The 12,462-nt window shown below is 31.2% G+C and overlaps 1 protein-coding gene across 1 annotated transcript; it reads left to right on the top strand.

The window, feature by feature from the left end:
* The first annotated feature begins 8,750 nt into the window (after positions 1 to 8,750).
* LOC100258332 (cytokinin hydroxylase) lies at positions 8,751 to 11,323 on the top strand. The gene is made up of 5 exons (XM_002280169.4): positions 8,751 to 9,072; positions 9,169 to 9,395; positions 9,488 to 9,729; positions 10,007 to 10,385; positions 10,705 to 11,323. Exons 1-5 carry the CDS (start codon positions 8,796 to 8,798, stop codon positions 11,125 to 11,127), a joined length of 1,548 nt encoding a protein of 515 aa, XP_002280205.1. The 5' UTR covers positions 8,751 to 8,795; the 3' UTR covers positions 11,128 to 11,323.
* Positions 11,324 to 12,462: the final 1,139 nt, after the last annotated feature.

Raw genomic sequence — 12,462 nt, 5'->3', positions numbered from 1 at the left:
TAGGGTTTAGGGTTTAGGGTTTAGGGTTTAGAGGGTTTAGGGTTTAGGGTTTAGGGTTTAGGGTTTAGGGTTTAGGGTTTAGGGTTTAGGGTTTAGGGTTTAGGGTTTAGGGTTTAGGGTTTAGGGTTTAGGGTTAAACTCATGAACGGTGACGATGACGTGATCGTGGAAGAAATCCCCGATACCATAGTTCTTATAGTAATAATTCACCAAATTCTCAAAAAAGGAAAGTCTCATTGCACCACCAGAAGTGGAATAATACTCAGGTAAAACAAGAAAATGGGAAGTGTTTACAAGATAAATCTCCTAAGAACCATGAGAATAAGTGTTATAGATGTGGTATGAAGGAGCATTGGTCGCGTACCTATCGTACGCCTAAACATTTGGTCGACCTTTACCAAGCATCAATAAAATGAAAGGAAGTTGAAATGAACTTCATTGATAGTGATTGTTAGGAAGTGTCTCAAATTCCTAATTAGTATAGATTCTTTTTTTGTAAAGAATATTATATAGAATATTATTGTAATATTAGACTTCCTTATAGAATAAGGAAGGTTGTTGGAAATATCTCTATAAATATTCTAGGTCATGAGGGGAAAAAGTCATGAGATGGAGATAGACCTGTAGAGACTATACGAGGTGGATAGAGATGTGAGAAAGAACGGGAGGTACCTGGTGGAGCGAGAGGGCTCGTAGTAAGGTATGGATACAAGGAGTGGGGAAACATGGGATGTTTCGGGAACCCAATAGTTGTATATGGTTCTGTCCTCTGTAATATTCTCTATTGTATAGTAGAATCATTATCTCTCATCCGTGGACGTAGGCATGGTTGACCGAATCACGTTAAAACCTCGTGTACCGTATGTGATTGTTTTATCTTTGTGTTCTTGAAGTAACATTGTTGACATCAAAGCTTTCGTTGGCATAACAACATGTTAGGTTTAAGTTTGACGGGAATAATATTCTACGACTAGCAATTCATTTATTTTCAAACCGACCCAGTTACTATCTATTATTTGATTGACTAATCCTTTAAATTGGAATGGGTGAAGAGTCAAATGTTTTGGCAATTCCTCATGGGAGGATGAATAAAAAACATGTTGAATCAGAGCTCTGGATTTTTGTTTATTCCCCATCGTAATAATATCTCGGGGTTTGCAGCGATAACTTGGTATATCACTATATGACCATTAACTAAAATATGTCTATGATTAACTAATTGGCGGGCTCCAGGAATAGTCAAAGCCATACCCAATCGAAAAAGGATGTTATCCAAACGCATTTCAAGTAATTGGAGTAAAACCTGACCTGTTGCCCCTTTAGCTGTTTCAGGAACCCAATAGTTGTATTTGGTTCTGTCCTTTGTAATATTCTCTATTGTATAGTGGAATCATTCTCTCTCATCCGTAGACATAGACATGGTTGGTCGAACCACGTTAAAACCTCGTGTACCGTATGTGTGATTGTTTTATCTTTATGTTCTTGAACTAACATTGTTGACATCAAAGCTTTTGCTGACATAAGAACTGGTATCAGAGCTTGGGTTGAAGATTTCTGCAAGAGTTAAAGATCACAAAACACACAAGATGAAAACAAAAGGAAATTTCACTGAAGATGGCTATATCGGTGTAAAATTTACTATATATATATATATATTTCCTTGAATTTGTAGCAAATGTAAAATTTTTCATATTATTATTTTTGCTACAAAAATATTTTTAGTAGAATATTTCTTCCACAAATAATATATGAGTTTTATGACAAGTAAACTAGCATATAATTGTCATATTTGAATTAATGACAAATTTTCACTTTTAACCATAGCTTTACATCAAAAAGTTACTTTAATCACAAATATATTCATGGTAAAAAGAAAAATTTATATTTAAGTTTGAATTGTACGATGAAAAGTACATTTCGGTATGGTAGAAAGACAACTTGCATAAAAATAATTCTCACCATATTATCGAAGACAACAAGTGAATTTCAGCCAAAAGTAGCATTTTACCATGAAATATAGTTTGTGGCAAAATTTTATGACAAAAATTGGTATTTATTGTAATGAGATCAACACATCATAGTATCAGCTATATATATAGTGAAAATTAGAAAAGTACCTTTACTTTTCTACCTATTTGTTGATTGATCTAAGTTTACATACATAGGTATATTCTACATTTAGGATGTCATTTTGACATTATGGTTCAACTAATGAGTACTTGTGATCAACAAATTTTTGTTGGTCAAATTATTAGAATATTGGTTTCGTAATAATAAAAGTACAAGATGATCAAATTATTGATATTGAGTGTTTGACTATAAAAGAAGAGAATTCAAAATGAAATTGTTTCTATTAAGCATCTCCGTAATGTATTTTTGTCTACATTTCTTATGATTAAAGAGTTTTCACGCTTTTTAAAGATTATATTGTATACATAAGTTTAATGGAAAATATATCATATTTAGATGGCCTACAAGTAATGTCATGTGGTCACATAATTATACAAGAAAACTGATAATTCTAATGTCTTAATAATAATGGTGATATGAATTTTATACATTATTTTTGTGTGAACTTGGAAAATAGAGGAGAAAAGGTTAGTTTTAGGGATAAGGGGAATGTTTAATTGAATTGGAAGGAGGAAAATTGCAGGCATTGGAATAGAGATAAGCATAACCCTATCCTCATTAGCCTTGAAGGTGATTTGGGTGGAAACAATTAAAAGGTGGAGGCATGATTTAAGAGATAAAAGGCAATAGAGAAAAAGGGCATGTAAGAGCTCAGTGATATCACATGTGGCCATATAAATTAGTGGATTAATGAATTTCAAAACCAAAATCAAAGTCAACTCCAATGGTCATAGGCAATGTTCAGAACCTTTCAATATATTTTGAGTTTCAAACCAGCCAATCTTCCAAAATATTAATTTCTTAATTTACTAAGTAATGCTTTTGTTGGCAAAGAATCCCACTACCTAGGAAAAGAAGCAACTAGCCCCATTGATACTACTATATCATGGCTTCTACTCAACTCAATAAGAAACAATTTTTTAATCCAAATTAGTTGGAGTACAACTTATTAAATTAAATGTTTGACCTAGAAATACAGGTCAGTTATTGTTTGGATATATTTGTATTATATATTTTTAAAAATTAAAAATAATAATAAATTATAAATAAAATATAATAAATGAATTTATACTTTATGTTCTCAAAAATTACTTTTAAAATTTTTAAAATTTGAAATAGTAAAATCATTTTAATACCTTAATTTTTTAAACTGTTACTAAAAACCGTCTCTTTCAAGAGAAGTTTTAAAGAGTTACTATATTTTATACAGAAGTTATTGTCATTTAAAAAAGAATAGAAAACAAAAAGAAAATTAAAACCACACCTTAATTGGTTAAAATTTTTAAAATTGATATTATTAGGGTTTTAGCATGTATCTTTTCTATTACCTGTTTGAAAAAGTTTTGGGTTAAATTAGTATTTTATTTTATTTTTATTTTTCATTCTTATTTTAGTCATAGACATTAGAAGTTCAAGATTTTGGAATTTATGAGTTCAAACCTAACAATTGTTTATTAGTTAAATTACAAAAATGCACTTATATTTTGTTTTCCCAATATACTCAACTATGCCCAAATTTCTAATAAACTCTTTTGTGAGGATTTTTCATCATGAATTTTTACATGATATTCTAAATATATCTAATTTTTCTTCGTATTTATCATAAGGATTTTTCAATAGATTTTTTTCTTTTTATTGGAATATCTTAACCAAAGACATAGATTTCAGTTAACTTTTTTATTCATTTTCATAATATATTTACCCATCCTCTTTTAAGTTAATGGGGACATTTAGGTCCAAATCATTCTTATTTATTACGAGCCTACTTCAAAATGATTTTAAAAGGGACCAAACGTGCTTATTTATACTGAAAGTACTTTTTTATATATATAAAAATGAAATGTTTGACAAATTTTTAAAAATTTAGAGAATCATTTGAAATGATTTTTGACAATAATTCGAAGTGATCCTTGGATAAAATTTATTCCTGATAATCATTTGATTGGTAAATTTTTTTTTGAAGGGATGTCTTGCTGATTCTAAGCTACTCAAAAGCTAAAAAACATATCTCAATAAGTTGTTCGACTTACAACAAGAATAGCTTGGGATTAATTTGAGAGTGATTTTAGTTAAGAAATTTTATATGTGACATTTGCTAATCGTGCTTCCATTATAAACGCTTTTAAAGAAAATTGCTTGGGGTTTTAAAATTAGTACTGAGACATCCCTTAGTGATCAAGCTATTCATTGTTGTCTATTTGTGTGAGAAGCTATATATTTTACTTGAACAAATCTTAGATCTCCCTTGACTTATTATTATTTTGTGGTCAAATAAATTTGGAGAAGTAGAAGATCAATATAATAATGCCAACAACAAGATCTTAAGAAAATAATTAGGTCATGGGGAATCTTGTAGAAAATTTTATAAATTCATGCACAATATTTTATCATTTCGTGCACATGTGGTGCATTGATTAATGTTAAATCTATTCATTTCTCATTCTCCTCCAAACAAATTCCAGATTTCATTATTTTATCAATTTTTTTTTATAGTGTTAGATTGAGAGAGTGAATAAGAGAGATACATAAAATCTTATGGCAAAATCTTAAACAGCTACAACATTGGAAATCTTATATAAAAGATTTGTCATCCATCTTTTTCGTTTTTAAAAACAAAGGAAATCTCATATGAAAGATTTGTATTCAATCTTTTTACACTAAAAACAAAGAATGTTGTATTTTAAAATTCTTGGATCTATTTCATATATCATGTTCATAAAGTATTCTTTTAAATTAATTCTCTTTTCTTTTTTCTTTTTTTTAATATATACACCAATATTCATCCTTTAGAATTCATCCAAGTAGGGAATGGTGATAGGATAATTTTTTTTGTATTCATCCCATCGTAATAAGAAGACTTAAAGATAAAAATAAATAGATTTAGGATGAGTTTGAATTTAGTTTGTTTTTTAAACTGAGGTGTTGAAGTTGTTCAAGTATTATAAATTAAATAAATTTAATTTAATATTTTTTTTTTCATTTTTCTCTTTATTAACATGTTTTAAAATATATTTATTGTATTATACATATTTTTATTTGTAATATAATTAATTTGTTTTAAAAAAATTAAATAGGACAAGATAGGTATGAGAATTTCTCATGCTCATTCCATCCCGTTTCATCAAGTCTTTGTTAGGTGGGGTTTAGCTAGGTTTTTCTTTTATGTTCTATTTTTAACCTCTTACTTCTTTCCTTTTATTCAAAATTAGTGTCAATATGAACTATACAAAGGGCTCATAGTTAATCAAATATGAATGGTTTAAAGATGGAAAAAAAAAAAAAAGAAGTTGCATCCTTATTAGGCACCTATTATAAAGAATGAACTCAATAAAAATCAAATCCAAATTCAAACACAAAATAAGCCAATAAAATCATAAATAAGCCAATAAAATCAGAAATTCAAAAGACGCTTGGATTTCTTAATGGAGATTTGATATCTATATGGATTTTCTTATTTGCTAGATGATACATTTACTTATTATTATCATTTAATGTTAATATCCAATTACCCATTTCCACTAATTCCACCTCCTCTTCCTTTTATTTTGAAAAGTGATTAATTTTGGAATTTATTGCATCACATTCAATCAAAGAAATAATTTATATCCACAAAAATGAAGGTTATATTTTATTGCTAGAATTAGATAGGATATGTATATTATAAGATATCATATCTTATTGAATGAGATATTTATATCATAAGATATCATTTTCAATGAAATATGATATTTTTATATATCTTATTCATATGATAATAATATATTTATATATTATGTTATATTTATATTAGTTTATAAAATTAATAAAAAAATAGAATATATATTATTTTTAATATTTAAAATAAAAAAATATATTGCACTTCAATATTTTATTTTTCAAAATATTTATATTTAAAACTCTTTCTAAAATTATAAAAATGTGAAAAAATGAAAATTTTTAAAAATATTTTTATGTACACAAAATATATATCTAGTTGTTGTATAAAAATTCTTATATTTTATATAAAAAAAATATTTTTAAAAATTAAAATTAGGAAATATATCTAAGTATGGCTTGAGGGATTCATTGCCCCCTTTTTTGGTAGTTTCATGATCCATAAAATGTTAAAAAAGAAAAAGAAAAAAAAAAGATATTCAAACATTAATAGCTAATTAAAAAAGAAACACAAAAATAAGATAATCAAAATTGTGAGGTGGTGCCTAGGACAGATGATGGATAAGTGTGGAAAAGGCAATTTTAAGCAAGGATGAAAATATCGGTAATCATGAATATATGGGTACTTCGATTTTACGGATACATCGGAGATATATCGGTGAATATTTTGGAAAAAAATATCGATAAGCCTAAATATGATCAAAATTTATAAAAATAAAAGAAAAACTTCATAAAAATGCAATTAGAAGTATATTAAATATTTTTAAATTATTTTATTAAAGAATTTGATATATGTATAATATGATTTATCATATTTGATAATAATATTGTATGCATCGATAAAAATATGAATTTTATAAGTGTACATTTATTATTAAATTATATCAAATATTATTTCATAATAACATTATGATATTTGATTATAATATGTCTAACTTAAAAATATATATTAATATTAAAATTATGATCCATTTAATTCAATTGTATTAAATAATATAAAATAAATTATGACATATGTACAATTTTTTAATATTTAATTAATTCATTAATGATATTGAAAACACTATGAAGAAAATTATTATGATAATTTTTATATTTTTGGTAATCAATTAAAAGAAATTTTTTGTATTGAATTATAAAATAATTATATTTAATTTGCTCTCTAAAATTTTAAAATGCCCTGGTGGTCGGATGTGGTTTGGGGTTCGAATCCCTTCAACAACACAAAAAAAAAAAAAAAAATTGAGAGTACTATAGCGCGTTGACCGACCGAAATATCGGCGATTTTCATCATTTTTGGCCATTTTTTTTCCATTATATTGGCAATTTTTGCATAAATTTCTCTCATTCGATTTTTCTCCACAAAATATCGTGTTGACCCCTCCCGATACATGATATATCGCCGATATATCTCAACATTTTCCTCCTTGATTCTAAGTGGAGAAAAATGGAGAAATGACTGAATATGAGAAGTGTTAGCTAAATTTATTAGTCTATATAACTTGTCTTGTCTGCGCATTCAATTCTCTGTTGTTACCACTTTTGGCTACATCACTGTTTCCATTTCATTTTCTTCAATTTTTCTATCTTCATAAAATATTATAAAATAATTTGAGCAATTTATGAACTTCTCATTCTCAAATATGATAACATTTCTATGGAAATTAAAAAATTAAAAAATTAAAAATTTAAATTAAAAACCCATTTATGGAAAGTGAGGGAGTGCATGATTGTGGGTTTTTCAATTGAAAATAGAGAGCCCCAGTTTGGATTTCCATTAAAGAACCTTCCAAAATTCCAATAGAGACCAAGGCAATGCATAAAATATGGCCCATTGGCTTATTATATAAAATAAATCAGTATTGGGTCCATTATTCTTTCTATAGACTAGCATGCTAGCTTTCCATTTTTATCTTTCAACACCAAATATATATATACTTGTTATCAAATCACGAAGCATCTGATAATAAAATAAACACCCATCATCATTAAAAAAAAATTATAATAAAAGATGAGAAAATCTTATATAAATATTATCCTTTTTGAATCCAATACTTAATAGTATTTGTTTTTCTACTTAATTCTAAATAAAATTTAAAATTGAATAGTACTAAATAATAATAAGTATTACATAATTTGTTTTTGTAATATTTTATTTTTATTAAGTATTGAAAAATAATAAATAAAAAAAAGGTTAATATGTTATTTTTTTCTATTTTAAAAAAGTTTAATATTTTGAATTTTTTCATTTAACCAAAAATTTATAATAAGTTATAAAAAAAAACTCGAAAAACAAATAATTTAAAGTTTAAAAACAAATTATTTTAGGCAAAAAGTTAAAAATAAATAAACACCCTCTTATTCGCGATGTCACGATCAAATACACAATTCAGAAAAGATCGAAATTTTTGAATGATTAAAATAATAATTTAATTGCCAAGGCAATTTCCCAAGTAATTAAAGGCAAGGTCAACGGTTAATAGGTATGGCCAGAGGCCGGGTATGCCATCTTAGGCGTTAAAAGTTCCTCCCCTGCGTCTCTGGTGGACTTCAAAAGGGGCACTGTATTTATTGCCACCACCTCTTTTCGTGAAAACAAAATATTTGATTTGATTGACTCCTCTGTAAAATTGGAAATTATTATAGTTTATAGAAATGGATTCAAGAGGAAGGATCTCTGCATGTTTGCACCATGTACAAAATAGATAAATTTACATATTCCATAAAAGAAATAATAAAGAGTGAGGGGGGAATTGGCTTTGCCTCCATAAAATGAAGGAAAGAAAAAGTAATGATAATAATGATAAAAAGGAAAAAAGAAAAAGGGAGAGAAAAAACATGAATTTTTTTGCTTCAAGTTTAAGAAAAAGGAGATTTCATATTGATTTTCACATTTCTTTTCGAGGACTTTTTTAAGGATGGGGAGGCTATAAATTGGAGGCACCAGGGGAGTTCAAGTCATATTTCAGAGGGGGGAGAGAGAGAGAGAGAGAGAGAGAGAGAAAGAGAGAATGGGCATTTTATTGTTGACTCTGTTAATAGTCTTGGGGACTGTGTTGCTGAGGGCTGCCTACAATACCATCTCCTGTTACTGGCTAACTCCTAGAAGAATCAAGAAAATAATGGAAAATCAAGGAGTGCGTGGCCCCAAACCACGCTTTCTAGTTGGAAACATCATGGACATGGCAGCTCTCGTCTCCAAATCAACCTCCACAGATATGGACTCCATTAGCCATGACACCGTGGGCCGCCTTTTGCCGCATTTCGTGGCCTGGTCCAAGCAATACGGTACTAATCTCTTCCTCTTTCTCCTTTCCTAGCTCCGATGCTCAAAGCCTATAAACTTTTGTTTACTTAAAGGGGGTTGGCTGATGGGATTTGCAGGGAAGAGGTTCATATACTGGAATGGGCCAGAGCCACGGATGTGCTTGACGGAGACTGAATTGATCAAAGAGCTGCTGACAAAGTACAACATGATCTCTGGGAAGTCATGGCTGCAGCAGCAGGGGTCGAAGCATTTCATCGGGCGTGGGCTGCTGATGGCGAACGGGGACGACTGGTACCACCAGCGCCACATCGTGGCTCCGGCGTTTATGGGGGACAAGCTGAAGGTGTGATGAGATTGATGTGATGAAAGCTTTTGATGTTTCATTTGCTTCTGTAAAAATAATATTATAAATGGTTGGCTTTAAATTATGGGCAGGGGTATGCGGGGTACATGATGGAATGCACTACCCAGATGCTCCAATCACTCCAAAATGCAGTAGAATCTGGGCAGACCGAGTTCGAGATTGGCGAATACATGACTCGTCTCACCGCTGATATCATTTCCAAGACAGAATTTGATAGCAGCTATGAGAAGGGAAAGCAAATATTCCATCTTCTCACTGAGTTGCAAAATCTTTGTGCTCAAGCCAGCAAGCACTTCTGCCTTCCTGGGAGTCGGTGAGTCGCATTTTTCCCATGCCAAATCTATGTTCTTTAGATTCTATCTTCTGGTTTTTCCCTTTAATTGATTCCTTCTTTTCCTTTAAGCTTCATTGTCGTTCTTAATTTTGAAGTCTTGTCTATCGCTGTCAGGGTCGTCTTCTTTCCTTTGAATTGACCACTGATTCGGCTTTCAACTACCTCATTTGTACGGTTCCCGTGTGGGGAACTCTTGTTCAGTAATGAATGATGATTTCATTCTGAAATTGAAAGAATCTAATATTTTTTTTTACAGGTATTTTCCTAGTAAATACAACAGAGAGATTAAAGCGCTGAAGACGGAGGTGGAGAGACTGTTGATGGAGATCATACAGAGCCGAAAGGACTGTGTAGAGATTGGCAGGAGCAGTTCTTACGGAAATGATTTACTGGGCTTGCTGCTGAATGAGATGCAGAAGAAGAGAGGGAGTGGGTTCAGCCTAAACCTCCAACTCATCATGGATGAATGCAAAACCTTCTTCTTTGCCGGCCATGAAACCACTGCTCTCCTTCTCACCTGGACCTCCATGCTCCTTGCTAGCAACCCCACTTGGCAAGACAAGGTTCGCGCCCAGGTGGCCGAGGTCTGCAATGGTGAAACTCCCTCTGTTGATCATCTTTCCAAGCTCACCTTGGTATGCAATTCATCAAGCTTCCGCTTCTCTCTGTTTCCGTTTCTGTTTCTGTTTCTGTTTTTTCTATTTTTTATTTCTCTTGCCTCCTACCAAAGGGCAGGGTGCTTGGCAACATATATATATATGCATACAAGTTCTACTCACTATCTGTATTGGCCATATCGGTGTTCCTAAATTTTGAAAAAAGCATGAACCGAGGCTGATTTCTCCTTTAGATACAGTATTTTTGTTGTACAAAAATGTCCCTCCCCTGTTGGAAAATTTTCATTTAAAAAACAAGAGAAGAGCTCACACGAGGCCTTTTATTTCCCTGGTGCAGCTAAACATGGTAATCAATGAATCAATGCGGCTGTACCCACCGGCCACCGTCCTACCACGGATGGCCTTCGAAGACATCAAACTAGGGGACCTCCACATCCCAAAGGGACTCTCCATATGGATCCCAGTACTGGCAATCCACCACAGCGAGGAATTATGGGGTAAAGACGCAAATGAGTTCAATCCAGACCGGTTTGCCGGAAAGATGTTCGCCCCAGGTCGCCATTTCATCCCCTTTGCTGCTGGCCCCCGGAATTGCGTTGGCCAGTCCTTTGCCATGATGGAAGCTAAGATCATTCTAGCCATGCTAGTCTCCCGGTTTAGCTTTACAATCTCACAGAATTACCGGCATGCCCCCGTCATCATCCTCACCATAAAGCCCAAATATGGAGTTCAAATCTGTTTGAAGCCCTTGAAACCATGATCAGGATCAATTCAGGACACTGCATTAGGTTGCAGTCTGGATTTTCCCTTTTTTTTTTTATGTTAAGCCATTCATGGAGCCAAGAATAATACTCCTTTTGTTATGCTCCTTGTGGTGAGGTGACTCTTGTAAGCATTAAAGAAAAACCAACGATATAATACAATGAGAAAACCCCAGACTGACTTTTTCTTCTTTAGCTTTATGTGTTATCATCCGTGAGCTACCATTGATTAGTTTAAAGAAATTCAGAACCTCACCTCTCTGGAGAAGAAAAGATTAATTAATCAAAGCAGACAACACGAAGTGATGGGGTTAAGAAAGTGTTTATTGTTGTTTAGTTTTGATTCTCACAACACTTACAATTAATATTTGATGGTCTGATCCTTCCTTCCATGACTTTGAATTTGAAAAAATATATAGCCAACTGGGCAAGCCCTCTTTCCTTTTTCTTTTCTTTCTGTCTTTTTCCCTCATTTTTTAATACAAGTGATGCTTCCGTCATCTTCTGGTTTTCCCAGTCTGTGATCCTGCTCTTCCCACTTACCAATTTTCCTCATTTTTTTGTTTCAATCCCATTATTTATTCATTTTTCTTCTCTGTCACTACTGCCTATACACTTGGTACGAGAAATTCCTGCGCCACCGTTCTTTACTGTAGCCTCCAAATCACTCTCCAATCATAAGATCTGGGTCTGGTTCAAAGTATCACATCTTCATATGATCTTTCCTCATTTTTCATCTACTATTATATACTTTTCTTTTTTTCTGTTACCCCAACCACACTACATTTCGCCCATAAATATATGAACAATATACCTGTTTTCTGCGTATGAGCCTACGTATTGTCGATCCATTGCCCAACAATTTAAACTATTGAATTAATTATAAGGAAAAGAAAGAAAAGAAAAATACAAATTGAGATTATTCCATGACCTAATTTATCGAAGACGTGTATTCAAAGATTGCCAAGGTGTCACTGTCGGGTTTAGGATGGCTCACTTTTATATCCCATTTTTAAAAAAAAATCTATTCTCATTTATAATTTATTTTATAAAAATTAAAATAACTTTTTTTTATTTAATTATATATATAAAGGGGTTGGGACAAACTAATATTCAAACCCTTTTCAAATTCGAATTAAAAAATCTTCAAACCTTCCCCTTACATATTTATTTTTATCATAAACCCGTCTTAAGACAGATAAGACTTATGACAGATAAGCTAAAAAAAAAAATCAAACCCATTAACATCCCTACTCATATTCCACTATAACCACCTTTCAGCCGACCTTGACAAAACAAGAGTTGAAATCATGTAAACGAGTGTAAGGTTCTTC

Source organism: Vitis vinifera, chromosome 14 (assembly GCF_030704535.1).
Source record: "Vitis vinifera cultivar Pinot Noir 40024 chromosome 14, ASM3070453v1".
NCBI lineage: Eukaryota > Viridiplantae > Streptophyta > Magnoliopsida > Vitales > Vitaceae > Vitis > Vitis vinifera.
The sequence above is the reverse complement of the archived record's forward strand: the minus strand, read 5'-3'. Positions and strand labels throughout refer to the sequence as shown.

Excerpts from the sequence above, each read along its gene's own strand:
- LOC100258332 (XM_002280169.4), top strand. The coding sequence starts at position 8,796 with ATGGGCATTTTATTGTTGACTCTGTTAATAGTCTTGGGGACTGTGTTG. Across the intron at positions 9,730-10,006 it reads TTCTGCCTTCCTGGGAGTCG|GTATTTTCCTAGTAAATACA; the intron begins GTGAGTCGCATT and ends TTTTTTTTACAG. Across the intron at positions 10,386-10,704 it reads ATCTTTCCAAGCTCACCTTG|CTAAACATGGTAATCAATGA; the intron begins GTATGCAATTCA and ends TCCCTGGTGCAG.